The 21,450-nt window shown below is 45.3% G+C and overlaps 1 protein-coding gene across 3 annotated transcripts in view; it reads left to right on the top strand.

The window, feature by feature from the left end:
- The window catches only part of LOC120916984 (alpha-1,6-mannosyl-glycoprotein 4-beta-N-acetylglucosaminyltransferase-like), a 61,142-nt gene extending 49,053 nt beyond the window's left edge, over positions 1 to 12,089 (top strand). For all 3 annotated transcript variants that reach the window (XM_040327938.1, XM_040327936.1, XM_040327937.1), the window contains 2 exons: positions 6,927 to 7,038; positions 10,425 to 12,089. In XM_040327938.1, the coding sequence (XP_040183872.1) occupies positions 6,927 to 7,038; positions 10,425 to 11,614 (1,302 nt within the window). In that variant the 3' untranslated portion in view covers positions 11,615 to 12,089. The remainder of the gene's footprint in view (positions 1 to 6,926; positions 7,039 to 10,424) is intronic.
- The last annotated feature ends 9,361 nt before the right edge of the window (positions 12,090 to 21,450 follow it).

The raw sequence follows: 21,450 nt of genomic DNA, 5'->3' as shown, positions 1-21,450 counted from the left end.
AAAAGCATTTAAAAAAAACTATAGAATAGAAAGAAGTTAACCATTTCCCTAAATTCAAATAGAATCAATTTAAAATGAATTTGAACAGAAAAGATTAGAATAGAAAATAACAGAATAGTACAGAAAAAACTGAATAGAATAGAAAGAATATAACCATCTTCTGAAATTCGAATAGAATAAATTTGAATAGAATGGAAAATAAAAGAGAATGGAAAAGATAAGAATAAATAAAACAAATAGAAAATAATACAATTAAAACAATAGAATAGAAAGAATTTAGCCATTTCCCAAAATTCAAATAGAATCAATTTGAATTTTAATAGAATAGAAAAGACTAGATTAGAACAGGAAGATGGTTATATTTCATTATATTCTATTGTTTTTATCTATACTATTGTGTTATTTTCTATTCTACTCTATTATTTTCTATTCTATTCAAATGTATTCTGTTTTGGAAAATGGTTATATTATTTCTATTCTATTGTATTCTATTGTTTTTTTAATTCTGTTCTTACTATTCTATTCGCAATTCAGAAGGTGGTTATAATCTATTTAATAAAAAAAAAAAATATTCTAGCCTTTTATTTTCCATCCTATTTTGTTCTGTTTTACCCTATTATATTCTTTTATCCTCCGTTATATTATTTTCTATTCCATTTTTTTTCTATTCTTTTTACTTTATTTTCTATTCTATTTTATTCTTGTAGGACATTGGAAAACGATTCGAATTCTAAATAGGATTCGAAAACTTTTTCGGATGAGCCGAATTAAAAAATACAAATAAACAAAACGAAATTCCCGAAAACGAACGAAATAAATGTAAAAACGAAACAAATTTTTGTAAATAACGAATGGAAACAAAACAAATGTTTTCGTTCGTCTAGCCCAGGGGTCTCCAAACTGCGGCCCGAGGGCCACATGTGGCCCTTTTCTAGCTTCTATCCGGCCCTTGGGGCACTGTTCCTTTCACTGACATGAGGCACTATTCCTCCAACTAACAGCAACAATGGGGCACTTTTTCTTCCACTGATACCAATGATGGGATACTGGGCACCACCCCTCCTATTGACCACCAATCCTGAGGCCATATTTATTCCCAATAATGCCCCTGCTGGCCACAATCCGGCCCTCCTAAAGTCTGAAGGACAATAAAGTGGCCCTTTGTTTAAAAAGTTTGGAGACCCCTGATCTAGCCCCAGCTCCTGGTGGTGTGTGGCTCGCCCATACGAATGAATGGGGCTGCGCGGTGCACAGGGCCGATCCTACGGTCACAGACGCCTGGGTGCAGAAATATTTCTGGTGCCCCCCCCCCCCCACATGGGCGTGGTCGTCTTTACCAACTCCTCCCCTTTTATTAATGTTTCTATGGCAACGACTCAAACACAGAGATGCTCCCCGTAACACGGACAAGGAGAACACGTCAGGCACGGACCGCCCCCTCCAGCGACGTCACTGCGCGGCTGGTCTCTCACAGAGACAGCCGCTGCTTCGCTCTCCTCCTCTGACAGGAGGGGGGGGACGGGGTTTGGCCAGGAAAGTGCCACCCCAACCCCTGTGGCGCCTGGGTGCACTGCACCCCACGCACCTGCCTAGGATCAGCCCTGCGGGGTGCACATGTAGGAGGAGGACCTGGCTGAGGGTTTTTTTTTCTCGGTGGTAGGCATGCTCACATAGGTAAGATTTTGGGGATGTGGAGGGAAGTATGTATTTTTCCAGAGTGGTGGTGGCGGCGGTGGAGGTGATGGTGAGAGGGGGGCGGAGTTAAAGGACAACTTTATTAAAAGGTTACAAGGCTAAAAAAACAAAGTCGATCCAGTTCAACCGAAGTGAACAATTGTGTAATTTTGATTCTCGATCGACTCCCACAGCCCTGTATATTCTGCTAGTAAACTTGTCCTTTAAAGCCCCATTAAAAACTTTCTACTTAAAACTAAATACATTTCAGGACCATTGAAAGGTGTGCAAAGTCGTACTGTTTGCCTTTTTTTTGCAAATACTAGCCACAGATTGAGTAAAAAGAAAAAAAGTCAGTCCCCTGCCAGCATGCTGTAGAGAAGGGCCCTTGCTCGCTGTGTGGAAGCAGTGGTCTCTCTGCAGAGGTCCAAAACACCAGAGCCCTGTAACCAGAAGGGGGGGGGGGGAACGGGAGCTTTGCTTATTGTAGAGTAAGGATGGCGTGTTTGCATGCTACACGTGCAGAGCCCGCCAGGAAGTGTGCACGGCGCTGCGCTAATCACAGCCAGGGAGACATTTCCCCGATCTCTGCAGCCGAGCATCGGGACAATGTCTCCCTGGCTGTGATTAGCGCAGCGCCGTGCACACTTCCTGGCGGGCTCTGCTTGTGTAGCATGCGAACACGCCAGAGCTCATCCTTATTGCAGAGCTATAGGTCTGACTCAGTAAGACAGGACGTATTGGACCTCTGCAGAGCAACCACTGCTTTCCTATAGAGCAGGGGTGTCAAACTGGCGGCCCTCCAGCTGTTCCGAAACTACAAGTCCCATCATGCCTCTGCCTGTGAGAGTCATGCTTGTAACTGTTAGCCTTGCAATGCCTCATGGGACTTGTAGTTTTGCAACAGCTGGAGGGCCGCCAGTTTGACACCCCTGCTATAGAGAGAGAGAGCAAGGGGGCCGATTTGACACCGGTTTACATTCCAGGATCCTCCAAATAAAAGGGGTGCAACGTCTTGCCATTTGTTCTCTTTAACCACTTAACCCCCCGGACCATATTGCTGGTCAAAAGACCAGAGCGCTTTTTTGCGATTCGGCGCTGCGTCGCTTTAACTGACAATTGCGCGGTCGTTCGACATGGCTCCCCAAAAAAAAAATTGGCGTCCTTTTCCCCCCCCCCCCCACAAATAGAGCTTTCTTTTGGTGGTATTTGATCACCTCTGCCGGTTTTTATTTTTTGTGCTATAAACAAAAATAGAGCGACAATTTTGAAAAAAATTCAATATTTTTTACTTTTTGCTATAATAAATATCCCCAAAAATATATAAAAAAAAAAGTTTTTTCCTCAGTTTAGGCCGATACGTATTCTTCTACATATTTTTCGTAAAAAAATATCGCAATAAGTGTTTATTGATTGGTTTGCGCAAAAAGTTATAGCGTTTACAAAATAGGGGATAGTTTTATGGCCTTTTTATTAATATATTTTTTTTACTAGTAATGGCGGCGATCAGCGTTTGTTTTTTCGGTACTGCGACATTATGGCGGACACATCGGACACTTCGGACACATTTTTGGGACCATTGGCATTCTTATAGCGATCAGCGCTATAAAAATGCATTGATTACTATAAAAATGCCACTGGCAGGGAAGGGGTTAACACTAGGGGGCGGGGAAGGGGTTAAGTATGTTCCCTAGGTGTGTTCTAACTGTAGGGGGGGTGGACTCACTAGGGGAAATCACTGATCGCTGTTTATACATTGTATGATCAGACGGTCAGGCATTTCTCCCCCTGACAGGACCGGGAGCTGTGTGTTTACACACACAGCTCCCGGTCCCCGCTCTGTAATGAGCGATCGCGGGTGCCCGGCGGTGATCGCGGGAGTCAGGAGCGAGCGGGCGCGCGCCCCTAGTGGCCACTTCCCCTGCCGACGTAAAGCTATGGGCTCTCGCGCAAGAAAAGCCGACCTGCCGCCGTAGAACAGTTCTACGGCGGCTGGTCAGGAACTGCAGCCGAGCATCGGGACAATGTCTCCCTGGCTGTGATTAGCGCAGCGCCATGCAGACTTCCTGGCGGGCTCTGCACGTGTAGCATGCGAACACGCTGGAGCTCATCCTTATTGCAGAGCTTATTGCAGAGCTATAGGTCTGACTCAGTAAGACAGGAGTATTGGACCTCTGCAGAGCAACGGCTGCTTTCCTATAGAGAGAGAGAGAGCAAGGGGGCCGATTTGACACCGTTTACATTCCAGGATCCTCCAAATAAAAGGGGTGCAAAGTCTTGCCATTTTTTCTCTTTGAAAAGTAGCAAAAAAAAAAAAAGAAGTGTCCCCTACCAGCATACTGCAGAGAAGGACGCTTGATCTCTGTGTGGAAGCAGTGGTCTCTCTGCAGAGGTACGAAACACCCCCTAATGAGTAAGAGCCAGAGCTCTCCGATCAGAAAGGGGCATGAGCTTTGCTGATTGCAGTTTGACTCCGTAGGGGGCGTGTCATACCTCTGCAGAGAGACCGCTGCTTCCATACAGTGAGAGTACGGGTGCTGATTTGGCAGCTCTGTTGGATTTCTTGTTGGATTTTAGAGGTCATCAGCCTGCAGACATTTAGGCAATCTGAGATATTAGCTGACCTGCCGTCCTTCATAGGAGCAGCCCGCGGTTCAGGTGGTCCGGTGCCTCGTACTTTTTTTTCTTGCCTTTCAAGCTACAGCTGAGGATCTAACCCTTCCACTCTCCATCTTATAATCTATATTATCTATAGACACTCACCGGACAGTTTATTAGGTACGCCTGTTCAATTGCTCGGTAACACAAATTTGCTAAATCAGCCAATCACATGGCAGCAACTCAATGCATTTAGGCACCTAGACGCGGTGAAGATGACTTGCTGAAGTTCAAACTGAGCATCAGAATGGGGGATGAAAGGGGACTGAAGTGACTTTGAACGTGGCGTGGTTGTTGGTGGCAGACGGGCCGGTCTGAGGATTTCTGGGATTTTCACACACAACCATCTCTCAGGTTTACAGAGAATGGTGGGAAAAGAGAAAATATCCAGTGAATATCCAGAAAATATCCAGTTGTGTGGAGGAAAATGCCTTGTTGATGTCAGAGGAGAATGGGCAGGCTGGTTCCAGATGATAGAAAAACAACAGTAACTCAAATAACCTCTTGTTACATCCAAGGTATGCAGAACACCATCTCTGAATGTACAATACATCCAACCTTGAAGCAGATAAGCTACAGCAGCAGAAGACCACACCGGGGGCCACTCCCGTCAGCCAAGAACAGGAAACTGAGGCTACAATTGGCACAGGATCACCAAAATTGGACAATAGAAGATTGGAAAAACTTTGCCAGGTCTGATGAGTCTGAATTTCAGCCGCGACATTCAGATGGTTGGGGGCAGAATTTGGCGCATTGGATCCATCCTGCCTTGTATCACCAGATCAGGATGGGGGTGGGGGTGCAATGGTGTGGGGGATGGGCAATACATGAGTATTGTTGCTGACCATGTCCATCCCTTTATGACTCCAGTGTCCCCATCTTCTGATGGCTCCTCCCAGCAGGATAATGTCACCATGTCACAAATCTCCAATCATCTCACCACTGGACAATGAGGTCACTGTCCTCTAATGGCCTCAAAACTCTTGGGGGGGCGCAAACAAACTGAAAAAAAAAAACATCAATTGCCGCCACTGTGCCCATCAGACGCAGCCAGTGTGCCCATCAATTGCCACCACTGTGCCATTAAACGCAACCACTGTGCCAAACGCAGCCACTGTGCCATCAAACGCAGCCACTGTGCCATCAAACGCAGCCACTGTGCCATCAAACGCAGCCACTGTGCCATCAAACGCAGCCACTGTGCCTATAAATTGCCACCACTGTGCCATCAAACGCAGCCACTGTGCCATCAAACGCAGCTACCGTGCCTATAAATTGCCACCACTGTGCCATCAAACGCAGCCACTGTGCCATCAAACGCAGCTACCGTGCCCATAAATTGCCACCACTGTGCCATCAAACGCAGCCACTGTGCCATCAAACGCAGCCACTGTGCCATCAAACGCAGCCACTGTGCCCATAAATTGCCACCACTGTGCCAAACGCAGCCACTGTGCCCATAAATTGCCACCACTGTGCCATCAAACGCAGCCACTGTGCCATCAAACGCAGCTACTGTGCCCATAAATTGCCACCACTGTGCCATCAAACGCAGCCACTGTGCTATCAAACGCAGCTACTGTGCCCATAAATTGCCACCACTGTGCCATCAAACGCAGCCACTGTGCCATCAAACGCAGCCACTGTGCCATCAAACGCAGCCACTGTGCCATCAAACGCAGCCACTGTGCCCATAAATTGCTGCTACTGTGCCAAATGCAGCTACCGTAACCATCATTTGCCGCCAGTGTGCCCCCCCCTCCGCCCAGCACTTGCCTGTCTCTGGTCAGCGCATTCCTCCACACTCCCTCCGAGTCCTCGATGTCTTCTCCTGTCCTCTTCTGCTGTGATTGGACGTCTCATAGGCGTCCAATCACAGCGCCTGTTGCTTCAGCCAATCAGGTGACAGGTAACCAGACCCGGTGCACCTGATTGGCTGAAAGGAGGGTCAGTGTTAGCAAAGCGATTTATACGATTCTTTAACACAGCACTGTGTAAACAGCGAACACACAGCAGTGCGCCCTCTGTTTAACAATTCCAAATACACCCCCGCCGCTGTAATTCAGATCCCCGCCGCCCGACAAAGGGCCGGACACCTGAATAGGGGGCGGCAGCGGCGACAATAGATTGATTCATGCAATGCCATGAATCGATCTATTGTTGATTGATAGGTGCAGGAGCGATGGGGGCGGCGTTCCTGCGCCCTCTATGGACGCACCACCACTGCTCAATACATCTCATACAAAAGAGCACCTTTGGGATGTGGCTGAACGGGAGATTGACCTGATGGATGTGCAGCCAACAAATCTGTAGCAACTGTGTGATGCTCTCAGGTCACTATGGAGGAAAATCTCTGAGGAACGTTTCCAACACCTTGTTGTATCTATTCCACCAAGAATGAAGGGGGAAGGGGGTCCAACCCGGGACTAGCAAGGTGTACCTAATAAAGTGGCCGCTGAGTGTAGATTATTCTTTTATTTTACGTAATAAATGTTTAGAAGAAAAATGTCTCTTCTGATTGGGTGCCATGATCTGGATGCCGGAGAGGGAAATAAAAGGGAATTTCTAACGATTGTGTGTTTCTGATTCCTCAGGTAAGAGAAGCTCCCCGGGAGGAACGCGGCTTGTTTGAGGTGCGAGAAGACGCTCTGGACGCGCTGCGGATCCCATATAAACATCTCCTGGGCTCTCCTCCAACTACAAAGAGTAAGAAAAGCCAAACCTGCCTGCGGTTCAACTGGATCCTTTTCAAAAAGGAACTCCATGCCAGATCACTTTTTTTATTTATTTAACCACTTAAGGACCCCGCCTAACGCCGATACACGTCGGCAGAATGGCACGGCTGGGCACAGGCACGTACAGGTACGTCGCCTTTAAGAGCCCAGCTGTGGGTCGCGCGCCCGCGACCCGGTCCGAAGCTCCGCGGCCCCCGATCGCCGCAGGTGTCCCACGATCGGTCCCCGGAGCTGAAGAACAGGGGAGAGGTGTGTGCAAACACACCTTCCCCGTTCTTCACTGTGGCGCCGTCATCGATTGTCTGTTCCCTGATATAGGGAAAGACGATCAATGACGTCACACTTCCAGCCCCGCCCCCCTACAGTTAGAAACACACATGAGGTCACACTGAATCCCCTACAGCGCCCCCTTGTGGTTAACTCCCAAACTGCAATTGTCATTTTCACAGTAACAGTGAATTTTTATAGCACTTTTCGCTGTGAAAAAGACAATGGTCCCCAAAAATGTATCAAAATTGGCCCATGTGTCTGCCATAATGTCGCAGTCACGAAAAAAACAAAAAACGATGATCGCCGCCATTAGTAGTTAAAAAAAAAAAAATTATTAATAAAAATGCCATAAAACTATCCCCTATTTTGTAAACGCTATAAATTTTGCGCAAACCAATCGTTCGACGCTTATTGCGATTTTTTTTTACCAAAAATACGTAGAAGAATACGTATCGGCCTAAACTGAGGAAAAAAAACACTTAAAACCCGGACCTTTAGGCAGCTAAAGGACCCGGCCAGTTTTTGCGATTCGGCACTGCGTCGTTTAACTGACAATTGCGCGGTCATGCTACGTGGCTCCCAAACAAAATTGGCGTCCTTTTTTTCCCACAAATAGAGCTTTCTTTTGGTGGTGTTTGATCACCTCTGCGGTTTTTATTTTTTTGCGCTATAAACTAAAATAGAGCGACAATTTTGAAAAAAATTCAATATTTTTTACTTTTTGCTATAATAAATATCCCCAAAAAATATATAAAAAAACATTTTTTTTCCTCAGTTTAGGCCGATACGTATTCTTCTACATATTTTTGGTAAAAAAATCGCAATAAGCGTTGAACGATTGGTTTGTGCAAAATGTATAGCGTTTACAAAATAGGGGATAGTTTTATGGCATTTTTATTAATATTTTTTTTTTACTACTAATGGCGGCGATCAGCATTTTTTTTCGTGACTGCGACATTATGGCGGACACTTCGGACAATTTTGACACATTTTTGGGACCATTGTGATTTTCACAACAAAAAAACGCATTTAAAATGCATTGTTTACTGTGAAAATGACAATTGCAGTTTGGGAGTTAACCACAAGGGGGCGCTGTAGGGGTTATGTATGACCTCATCTGTGTTTCTAACTGTAGGGGGGGGTGGCTGTAGGTGTGACGTCATTGATTGTGGTTCCCTATATAAGGGAACACACAATCGATGACGGCGCCACAGTGAAGAACGGGGAAGCTGTGTTTACACACAGCTCTCCCCGTTCTTCAGCTCCGGGGACCGATCGCGGGACTCCAGCGGCGATCGGGTCCGCGGGTCACGGAGCATCGGACCGGGTCGCGCGAGCACGCACCTGCGACCCACGGCTGGGCACTTAAAGAGGACATACCTGTACGTACATGTGCCCAGCCGTGCCATTCTGCCGACGTATATGTGCAGGAGGCGGTCCTTAAGCGGTTAACCTGCATATTGGTCCGGGTCTTAAGTGGTTAAGAATCACACGTGAATGTACTGCATCCCAATGCTATACCTATACACTTTGGGGTTTGTGTATTAAAAATTTGCTGTACGTGTTTGTCAATCATTCGCACTGACTCCATAAATCATCCTCATTTTTCTAATAGGTTAATTTCCTATGACTGTCAGTGCCATCTAGTGGCAGCATTGAGGCATTTCAGAAAAAGATACCTCATTATTGCCACTAGATGGTGCTGATGAGTCTAAAAAAAAAAAAAAAAAAAAAAAACATATATGGAAGATTCATGGAGCCAGTGTGAAGGATTGACAATACTATTGACTGCAGGTTACTGACACCCCATGTCACGGTCAGGCATGGAGACCAGTAGCTATAGCAGTAGAGAGGCTCCCACGGACCAGCAGGATAGGTAAACAAGCCTGGTGGAGAACATGGGCTCACCCGAGTTGAATTTTTTTTTTTTTTTTAAGTTGCTTGTCTTTCAAAATGCTCGTAAACCAAGGTTTTACTGTACAGGACAATACGGAGGACTATTCACAATGGCAGTGATTTTTTTTTTTTAACCACTTGCTTACTGGGCACATATACCCCCCTCTTGCCCAGGCGAAATTTCAGCTTCCGGCACTGCGCCGCTTTAACTGACAATTGCGCGGTCGTGCGACGTGGCTCCCAAACAAAATTGGCGTCCTTTTTTCCCCCACAAATAGAGCTTTCTTTTGGTGGTATTTGATCACCTCTGCGGTTTTTATTTTTTGCGCTATAAACAAAAAAAGAGCGACAATTTAAAAAAATAAAAAATCAATATTTTTTACTTGTTACTATAATAAATATCCCAAATTTTTTTTTTTTATCTCAGTTTAGGCCGATACGTATTCTTCTACTTATTTTTGGTAAAAAAAATCGCAATAAGCGACTGGTTGGCGCAAAAGTTACAGCGCCTACAAAATAGGGGACAAAATTATTATTATTTTTTTATTATTTTTTTTTTACTAGTAATGGCGGCGTTCTGCGATTTTTATTGGGACTGCGACATTATGGCGGACACGTCGGACACTTTTGACACATTTTTGGCACCATTCACATTTATACAGCGATCAGTGCTATAAATATGCACTAATTACTGTATAAATGTGACTGGCAGAGAAGGGGTTAACACTTTGGGACAAGGAAGGGGTGAAATGTGTAGCCTAGTAAACGTTCTAACTGTAGGGGGAGGGGGACTGACTGGGGGAGGTGACCGATCTGTGTCCCTATGAACAAGGGACACTCCATCGGTCTCCTCTCTCCCTGACAGGACGTGGATCTGTGTGTTTACACCTCATCATTACACACACAGATCAACGTCCTTGTCTGTGTAACCGCCGATCGCGGGTGGCAGGCGGACATCGCGGCCGCCAGGCACGCGCATCGGCACCTCCGTGATGCGGCGGGAACCCGTGCGCCGCCGTCGGCGGCGCTCGTGCCCCCCAGTGGCTGGAGGCCGTATATAGACGGCCTCCCGGCAATTGGGATCCACACCGCGGCCGTACAAAGTCGTACGGCCGGCAGGAAGTGGTTAAACAGACCATAATTTTGAACAATTACTAATACGTATTCTTTATTTTTTTTTGGTTCATATAGAATTTCTATCCATTGGCATATCTTCTGTTAAGAGAGAGAAGGGGAACTATCTTCGGACCACACTTCAGTCCATCTTCAGCCACAGCAGTCTGGTGGAGCTGGACGAGTTGGTGGTTGTGGTATACCTGGCCAACACCAAGTACTCAATAAACACGGAAGTGGCAGCAGACCTGGCAAAGCATTTTCCATCGGAGATTGCGGCTGGGCAGCTGCTAGTGATCAGCGGCTACAGCAATGCCTATCCCACACTAGAAGGTCTTAAGAGGAACTATGATGACCCTCCTGAAAGAGTCAAATTCCGTTCCAAACAGAACGTGGACTACGCCTTCTTGGTCAACTTCTGCGCCAATCTGTCCCAGTTCTACCTACAGTTGGAGGACGACGTGACCTGCTCCATGAACTTCCTCACCTCAATTAAGTCATACGTCAGCCAATACATCTCCCCGTGGACCACCATAACGTTTTCCAGCTTGGGATACATCGGGAAGCTTTACCACAACGTAGACTTGCCCAAACTAGCACGGTTCCTTCTGATTTTCTACGATGAGATGCCATGTGACTGGCTCCTGGATCTTTTCTACAAATCCAAGGCTCAGAAGGAGATCATCCAGTACAAACCATCCCTCTTCCAACACATCGGGCAATATTCATCCTTTCAGGGCAAAGAAAACAATCTGAAAGATAAAGAATTCATGGAAGTGGCGGAAACCTACGGAGATCATCCACTGGCGTTTTGCTCCACCAGTATAAAGGCCTTTGAAGACCACACTCCGGACCGCGTGTGCTTCCCCGGTCCCAATTTCTTTTGGGGGGTGGAGATAAAAGCAGGTGACCATTTTACGATGACTTTCATGAACTCAACCAACATCAAGAAGCTCAGGATCCTTACAGGGAGCTCAGAGCATCCCGAAGACACCTTGAAATCAGGTTCTGTAGAGTTTGGGAGACACAAAACCCGAGGCCACGAACACATAACATGTGAAGCGTTTACCAAAATCGGCGACTTTCAAAATGGGACGTTTTTCCTGGACAATATAGACCGGACAGCAGGGGGTTCAGTAGACTGCCTTAAAATTCAGGTTTCCGTGCCCCAAGCTGAGTGGATGATATTACGGAAAGTAGGTATTTGGGTCAGTAGAGAAAAGACGCGTCCTAAAAACTCCACGAATATTGTGTCAACCAACAGGTAGCTTCCTTCGGAAAAGACAAATATTGATCCTGTTTGGATCGTTCTCTTTGTGAAGAAGGACTTTTGTTGCCGCGATAGTCATACGATTGAACGCTCAGCCAGCTGGGTGTGTTTATTAACATCGGGGATCGCTGGAATATTTAATAACCGCGCACAAAGCCAAGGACTGCCGCCACCCGCTGCCCAACTACCCAACCACAGATCTTCTTTTTATCAATTTGGGGGGGGGGGGCTCATTCATACGAGACTGATAGTGTGCCGTGTTCTTCAAAAGGGAAATATGGATTTCAGATGTTCTGCCTTTTTTACAAAGCTGCTCGCTCAATGTTTTCTACTCATCTCAAGCAGATTTTGATATAAATAATAGGAAATAATTCGGAGAAATTAGAGTTTGCTCATTTGCCTTAACCACTTCAATACCGGGCACTTACGCCCCTTTCTGCCCAGTACCCAAACTAATTTTTTTTAATTTTCTTCCCACAAGTAGAGCTTTCTTTTGGTGGTATTTGATCACCTCTGCGGATTACATTTTTTGCTAAACAAACTAAAAAAGACCAACATTTTGGAAAAAAAATTTGTTTTAGTTTCCGTCATAAATTTTGTTTTCCCCTTCACTGACAGGCACTGATGAGGTGGCACTGATATGTAGAATTGATGGGCACTGATATGCAGCACTGATAGGCGGCACTGATAGGTAGAATTGATGGGCACTGACAGGCGGCACTGATCATGAGGTACTGACAGGTGTTACTGCTGGGCAGTGATTGGCACTGTGGAAGGCACTTGCAGAGTTTATTATTGGGGCACTGCTGGGCATGTGATTTGTACATTTGAGGGAGCTGTGCTGATAATCAATGTGCTGCTTATCAGCACAGACCCACCCCCCCCCAGCAGGGACCAGTGGGATCGCGCAGCGCGAGTTGCACATGAGCAGTAGGGAAACAGGAAGTGAAGCTACAGCTACAAGGCTTCACTTCCTGATTCCCTTACCCTTACCGATACCGAGCATTTGCCCGAGTACTTGTACTCCGGCAAATGCTCCGCCCAATACCTCAGTCCAATAAGTCAGTGGTGATTGGTACGTGGGGGAGTTACAAGCTTCTCCCCCCGCGGCTTTCAGCTGCTTTAGTGAGGCCCCCTCTGTGCTGCTGCTGTCCCCCTTCGTGCTGCTGCTGTCCCCCTTCGTGCTGCTGCTGTCCCCCTTCGTGCTGCTGCTCTCCCCCTTCGTGCTGCTGCTCTCCCCCTCTGTGCTGCTGCTCTCCCCCTCTGTGCTGCTGCTCTCCCCCTCTGTGCTGCTGCTCTCCCCCTCTGTGCTGCTGCTCTCCCCCTTCGTGCTGCTGCTGTCCCCCTCTGTGCTGCTGCTGTCCCTCTCCATGTCCACTTTCCTTTTCCTCATAAACAGAGTCAGTGATCACTGACTCTGTCCATTCAAATAACTGAAACATTGTAACCTGTGATTACGATGTCTCAGTTTATAAATGGAGAGGAGCCGCTGTCTACTCTACATTCATTTTCAGTGCAGCTGAGGCTGCAGAGAAAGGGTCTGGGGAATTCTCTATCCTCAGTCTTTTTCTCTGTCTCAAGGGGTAGATATCAGGGGTCTGTTAAGACCCCTGATATCTCACCAAAGCCCCCCAACAGGGCTGATAAAAAATAAAAAAAGAAGAATTGCAATAAATAATAATTAAAAAACTAAATTGTAATTAAAAAAAATATATATATATAATAATAAAAAACACACAGACATCGTCCACCCCTCCCCCCCTAAAAAAAAAAAGCATTGTAAAAAAAGAAATTAAAAAATAACAACATATGTGCCACTGTCACATGACATTAAAAAAAAAGTATCGGTAATCGGTATCGGTGAGTACTTGAAAAAAAAAAAGTATCGGTACTTGTACTCGGTCTAAAAAAAGTGGTATCGGGACAACCCTAGTTACAACCATCCCCCAATGCAACAGAGACAGCAAAAAACTGTCTGGTCTTTAAAGTGACACTAAATTATATCCTTATTCTCTAAAAATGATCCACCACATCTAATAAAATGAAAAGCTGCAATATATGCCATTTTTGGGTTTAGGCTGGTCAAAAATGAACCTTTGCTCACCACATCATCGAATTCCTTCGTACCTCTCCTCAGTGAATCAGGAATGGGATTGCCCGCTGAGGATATCCACTCGCCTCGCAGACGGGTTCACAGACTTTTTCCCATTGTGATGAATAAAGATTTCATTGTTTCGCAGACGACATGTAAATATTTGTGTTTAAAATAAATACTATTTTCTGATAACTCCGCCTGCAGCTTGTGATGAATCATTATTATTGGTCTATAAAACAAGACGGATTCTCCTTCACTCCTCCACTGTCTGTCAAATGCTCTCTGAAGAGCTGTCTGAATGCAGAGTGCTCTTCGAAGAGCAAAGCACCGGTGAACAAGTCCAGTGGAGAATGATTTACGAAGATCTTATGGTGAGCTGTATAGAGACAATTACCCCCGGGGGCCATTCTACCGTGCCTAAAGAAGAACTCCACTTTTGTGGAGGAAAAAAAAACACCTTGCAGGGATTTTAACAAACTTTGTTGCAGACTCCTACCTTTTGTTATTCGGAAGAAACCCCCGTTTGTTTCTCTGTGTCCATGTGTAGAGTGAATCTGTATGGGTAGTGGTTTTATAATTATCAATCAGCTGATGCACCTGCAGGGCTCTAATGATAAAAGTGGCAGGATCTGCATCCCTTTAGATGTGATTTCACTTTGGAAGCATCTCACCGAAACTGAAATATTTGTTGCAGGGGAAGCCCCAAATCTGACTTGTATCTTAGTGCAGACTTCTGGGACAATCAGTCAGCTGATCACCCAAGGAGGAGCTCTGTATACGCTCTGTGTACAGAGCACCTCCAGGTGGCCATATTGAGTTTTACAGAAAATTACGGCAGCTGCAGATTGAAAAGGAAAGGACATTCTTAATAACATTCAATTACAATCTTACTTGTGTTGCAACTATGGGCCAGATTCAGGTACGAGTTACGACGGCGTATCTCCAGATACGCCGTCGTAACTCTGAGTGTGCGGCGTCGTATCTATGCGCCTGATTCTTAGAATCAGTTACGCATAGATTTCCCTAAGGTCCGACCGGCGTAAGTCTCTTACGCCGTCGTATCTTAGTTGCATATTTACGCTGGACGCTAGGTGGCGCTTCCGTATATTTCCGCGTTGAATATGCAAATTAGGTAGATGCGCCGATTCAGAAACGTACGTCGTTTACGTAAGGCTTTTTCCAGCGTAAAGTTACCCCTGCTATATGAGGCATAGCCAATGTTAAGTATGGACGTCGGGACAGCGTCGAATTTTCCGTCGTTTGCGTAAGTCGTTCGCGAATAGGGCTTTGTGTAAGTTACGTTCACGTCGAAAGCATTAACTATTTGCGGAGTAATTAGGAGCATGCGCACTGAGATACGTTCACGGACGGCGCATGCGCCGTTCGTTAGAAACGTCAATTTCGTGTGGTCATGCTTTATTTACCAAAAACACGCCCGCCTCTTCACAATTTGAATTAGGCGCGATTACGCCGGCACATTTACGCTACGCCGCTGTAACTTCGGGCGCAAATTCTTTCAGAATACGGGACTCACCTCTCAAAGTTACGGCGGCGTAGCGTATACGAGATACGCTACGCCCGCCTAAAGATAGGCGATTCTTACTGAATCTAGCTATATATATATATATATATATATATATATATATATATATATATATATATATATATATATATATATATATATATATATATATATATATACACACACACATATACATACACACACACTTATTTATGCATTTTTTGTGATATTATACATACACTTTTCAAATGAGAAAAGTTGCAGAGTCTTCATCCCTTTAGACATGATTTCCCTTTGGGAGCATCTCACCAAACATGACATTTTTGTTGCAGGGGATGCCCAAAATCTGGCTTGTATCCTAAAGTGATTGTAGAGTCTTGTTTCCCCCCCCCCCCTTTTAAAACAAACAAACATGTTATATCTTCCTGCTCTGTGTAATTGTTTTGCACAGGGCAGCTCAGATCCTCCTCTTCTGTGACCCTGGCCCCTCCCTCCTTTTGAGTGCCAGGAAGAAGCTTGCTATGGTGGCGCCCAAGCTGAGCTGCAGCTCCCTGGATCCATTCAGACACGGAGCTGCCATTCGGCCCCACCCCCTTCTCTCGCTTCTGATTGGCCGAGTTTGATTGACAGCAGCAGAAAACCAATGTTGCCGCTGCTGTGTGTGCAGCCAATCAGGAAAGAGAGTCCCGGATGGCTGAGGCACTCATGGACATCGCTGGATCGAGATGGGGCTCAGGTAGGTATTGGGGGGGGGGGGACGACTGCTGCACACAAAAGAGACTTATTTTAATGCTTAGAATACATTAAGATAAAAAAAAAAAGAAAGAAACTTCTAACTTTACAACCACTTTTTGTGCAAACTTCTGGGAAAAATCAGTGAGCCAATCACACGAGCAGGAAATTACATTTTTGTGTGCCGTTCCCTATACCAGTGTTTCTCAACTCCAGTCCTCAAGGCACCCCAACAGGTCATGTTTTCTGGCCTTCCATTATTTTGCAGCACAGGTGATTTAATCAGTTTCACTGCCGAGGCTGGGTTCACACTACTACACTACTTTCATCCTACTTTGCTCTGCTACATTGGTCCTACATTTATCCTACATTGGTCCTACATCCATCCTACTTTCATGAACAGGATACTACTTTGGTCCGACTTCAATGATATTCAATGGGCCTGAAGTAGGATCAATGTAGGACCAAAAGTAGTACAGGGAGAATTTTCAATGTCGGACCGACTTGTGTAGGACGCTACAAGACGCTCTCATAGGGAAACATTGAACACAGAGCAAAGTAGGATGAAAGTAGTGTAGTAGTGTGAACCCAGCCGAAAACATGACCTGTTGGGGTGCCTTGAGGACTGGAGTTGAGAAACACTGCCCTATACTATGTGTACAGAAACGCAATGTTGCATTTTACAAAAAAATTACTGCAGATTGAAAGGGAAAAGTAATTAAATTACAATATGACTTGTGTAGCAATTTTATACGCTGGATTATTTTATTTGATATTTTTTTTCCCCCCCCATGCAACTGGAGTTACCCTTTAAAGCAAACCTTTGCTGAAATGTCATAATAAAGCTATATTAACTGTCTTGCTGAGATGGAAAACTGGAATACCAGGCCGAATAAAAAACATAATAATACTAATAATAATAATAATAATAATAATAATAATAATAATAAAAAAAAAAAAAAAAAAAAAAAAAATTCCTTTCTGCCACTAGATGTCCTCAGTCCTCCAGGTTAAATGACAGCCAGAAATCACCAAACCGGACTGATCCACTGTCTGTATATCTTAGGGCAGGGATCCTCAAACTACGGCCCTCCAGCTGTTGTAGAACTACACATACCATGAGGCATTGTAACACACTGACATTCACAGACATGACTATTCATGATGGGAATTGTAGTTCCTGAACGACTGGAGGGCCGTAGTTTGAAGACCCATGTCTTAGGGGGTCTCAAACTGGCGACCCTCCAGCTGTTGCAAAACTACAAGTCCCATCATGCCTCTGGCTGTGGGAATCATGCTTGTAATTGTCAGCCTTGCAATGCCTCATGGGACTTGTAGATTCGCAACAGCTGGAGGGGCCGCCAGTGTTGAGACCCCTGATATATACAGACAGCGGATTAGTCTGGTTGGGTGATTGCTGGCTGTCATTCAACCTGGAGGACTGAGGACACCTAGTGTCAGAAAGGAAATGGTGCAGGGGGCTGCTACATGGTCTATATTGCTACAAGTTTTTTTAATTTTAATTTTTTATTAACATATTATTTTTATTCGGCCTGGTATTCAAGTTTTCCGTAGTCTTTATCTTGGTAAACAGAGTATAGACGCTCAGGAGTTCAAAAATCTTTTAGTAATAAAATGAGTTCACGACAGGAAAACACAAAACAGTCAACATGTTTGGGGGGGGGGGGGGGTCAAACACCCCCCTTTTTTTCTGGGCTCTGGTTTAACCCCTTGTCTACCAAGGTATGTTTTTAGGTGTGAACCAGGCCTAAGTGATTGTTTGTTGGACCCAGGAGACTAAACCCTATACTCAGGGCTTTTTTTCAGGGGGAACTTGGGGGAACTCAGTTCCACCACCTCTGGCTCAGACTCTTTGGTTCCTGCTCACCACAATCTTTTGTAAACACAGAAGTCTGGTTTCTGTGTTTACAAGTGACAGCTCTGCACTCTGTGTGTAACCCCCTGAACTCTATACTCTGTATGTAATGCAATCCTGGTATTTAATGCCCCTTTAAGACCCTCCTACTGTTTGTGAAATTTGAATGGGGTCGTGGTTGAGTTCCTGCACCTATTTTTGAGAAAAAAAGCTCTTGGCACTACATTTCCCATGATGCTCCACTACACTGCAGAGTGCCTGACAGGGGCGGACTGACCATTGAGTCACTCGGGCACTGCCCGAGGGCCCCATGCCACTAGGGGGCCCCATCAGGGTTGCCAGGCTCAGTAAAACCAGGGACAGTATGTAAAAATCTATGTCCTGGCGTGGTGGCCATCTGTAAGCCCAGGGGCCCCATAATCTTCTATTGCCCTGGGGCCCCATGAGTTGTCAGTCCACCCCTGCCTGAGCATTATGGGAAATGTTCCAAAACAACTGAGGTGCCAAGATTCGTCATCACTGCTCTATACTGTATATTACTGCTCATCAAGTGCCCTCTAGTGGCTACAATTGATTATTAAAAAAAAAAATGGCAAACACAATAAAGCCACACGCACACTGTATTCTCTGACGCCTTTCCTCATACAGGACTTTAGCAGCAGTAAAACGTGGTAAAATGCGCATTTGCGCAGTGTTTTTGAATGCGCATTTCTGTGCATTAACACGCATTCACGCGTCTGTGTTTAAACGGCCGTCCCACGTACACCTACTGCAGCAGGGCAGCTGCTGTATCATGGGAAAACAGGTGTATAGGAGCTGCATCCTTCCTATATAAAATCTCCGCCCGGCGCTCACACACTGAGGCTGCCGACACCTCCAACTTAAGACCCCTTTCACACTGATGCGTTTTTTTTTACAGCGTTTTAGCGTTAAAAATAGCGCTCATAAAACGCTCTCCATGCATCTCAATGGACCCTTTTACAGTCCTGCAAGCAGCATCTTTGGAGCAGCTTTTGGGCGCTGAAAAAAACGCTCCAAAAACGCCCCTCTCCATTGAAATGAATTGAAAGCGCTGTAAAAACGCCTTACCCTTTCACACTGAGGCACTGCAAAAACGCCCTAAAACGTTAGGGTCTTAGCGGTGCTTTACCAGCACATTGGGATTGCAGACGAGGCTTCGCTCTAATAACGCTCGAGTGTGAAAGGGGTTGTAAAGGTACAATTTTTTTTCCTAAAGATCTTCCTTTACCTTAGTGCCGTCCTCCTTCACTTACCTCATCCTTCCATTTTGCTTTTAAATGTCCTTATTTCTTCTGAGAAATCCTCACTTCCTGTTCTTCTGTCTGTAACTCCACACAGTAATGCAAGGCTTTCTCCCTGGTGTGGAGTGTCATGCCCGCCCCCTCCCTTGGACTACAGGAGAGTCGGGACGCTCTCTACGTTGCAGATAGAGAAAGGAGCTGTGTGTTAGTGGGCGTCCTGACTCTCCTGTAGTCCAAGGGAGGGGCAAGCACGACACTCCACACCAGGGAGAAAGCCTCGCATTACTGTGTGGAGTTACAGACAGAAGAACAGGAAGTGAGGATTTCTCAGAAGAAATAAGGACATTTAAAAGCAAAATGGAAGGATGAGGTAAGTGAAGGAGGACGGCACTAAGGGAAAGGAAGATATTTAGAGAAAAGAAAAATGTACCTTTACAACCCCTTGAACAGAAGAAGGAAAGGGAAGGTCGGCACTCAGAATCACATCAAAATAGTATTTCTTTATTATTCTGTGTCAGGTTTCCCAGCCAATAATTAATCGCAAATCAAATAATATGCAATCTGGGAATATGAATGAATTACAATCGAGAGATATTCTTTTTGTCCACTAGATGGCAGCCTAGGCTCACAACTGCATCAGGAGCAGATTCCTGCATTGCACAGATTTCTTAGAACACAAGGGGCTAGATTCAGGTGGGGGCGCGCATAGTTACGGCGGCGCAGCGTATCGTATTTACGCTACGCCGCCGTAAGTTTGAGAGGCAAGTGCTGTATTCGCAAAGCACTTGCCTTCTAAGTTACGGCGGCGTAGCGTAAATGAGGCCGGCGTAAGCGCGCGTATATCAAATGTGGATGAGGGGGCGTGTTTTATGCTAATTCTTGGTGACCCGACGTGATTGACGTTTTTTCCGAACGGCGCATGCGCCGTCCGTGGAATTTCCCAGGGTGCATTGCTCCAAAGTACGTCATTGGTTTCGACGTGAACGTAAATTACGTCCAGCCCTATTCGCGAACGACTTACGCAAACGACTTAAAAAATTCAAATTTCGACACGGGAACGACGGCCATACTTAACATTGCGTGCGCCACCTAATAGCAGGAGTAACCTTACGCCGAAAAAGCCTAACGTAAACGACGTAAAGAAATACCCCCCGGGCGTACGTAAATTTGTGAATCGGCGTATCTAGGTCATTTGCATATTCTACGCGGAAAACGACGGAAGCGCCACCTAGCGGCCAGCGTAAATATTGCACCCTAAGATACGACGGTGTAAGAGACTTACGCCAGTCGGATCTTAGGCTAATGTCGGCGTATCTTGCTTTCTGAATACAGAAAAAAAGATACGCCGGCGCAGCTTTGAATTTACGCGGCGTATCTATAGATACGCCGGCGTAATTCAATGCTGAATCTAGCCCAAGATATTTTTATCGGTTTGATCCAAACCACAATATTATTGGGATTTTTTTTTTGAAGGGGTGGCGCCAAAAAAAAATCATATCTTTATTCCTCTGTGCCGTATTGTACACATGACCTGCCGGTTTACATTACAGACTAATATGGCCCCTTCTGAACCCTGTTATCCCCGGTGAAGCCTTAAAAAAACTATTTAAAATCTCAGAGAAACCCTAAAAATACATTTTCTCATCTGCAACTCACTCTGACATTAGGCTGCATTCACACCTAAGCGACAAAACGCCCGACGCGGGACGCTTCTGTCGCTAGAGGGGAGAATTCCCATTGCCGTCTATGGAGATGGTTCACATCTCATAGACGCGCAACGCCTGTCGCCTGAAAAAAAGTCCCGGACCCTTTTTTTCACGCGACAGGCGCGTTTTCCCATAGACAGCAATGGGAATACTTTAGAAAAAGAAAAAAAGATACATTTGTAATCGCGGCAAATCTGCCGCTACACGCGTACGCGGCTGTCGCTTAGGTGTGAATGCAGCCTTATTAGTGTGATCAGCGAGTTGTACATATAACAAGCACTAAATAAAAATATAAATATAAAAACAGAATTGCATGCTAAATATCTGAATGGCATTCACAATGAGGCCTCATTTACACGGGTGAACCAAGATAACTATGCAGGAAAGTGTTTTTTTCGGAATAAAGCAATACAAAATATAAAACAATCAGTATATTAGAACCACATAAAGTCATCAACAAGGCGAAAGTGAAAAAAATCTTCTGTTTTGATACAAGGAGTCAAAAAAAAAACAAACGTGTTTCAGTCTATGAAGACCTTATTCATAGACTGAAACGCGTTAGTGTTGCTTGTCTCATGGAATATTTTTACTCTTATTATTAATAAAGAAGATTTTTTTCCCCCCACTTACACCTTGTTGCT

This window comes from Rana temporaria, chromosome 11 (genome assembly GCF_905171775.1).
Source record: "Rana temporaria chromosome 11, aRanTem1.1, whole genome shotgun sequence".
Lineage (NCBI taxonomy): Eukaryota > Metazoa > Chordata > Amphibia > Anura > Ranidae > Rana > Rana temporaria.
Note: the sequence above shows the minus strand (reverse complement) of the source record. Positions and strands in the feature narration are given on the sequence as shown.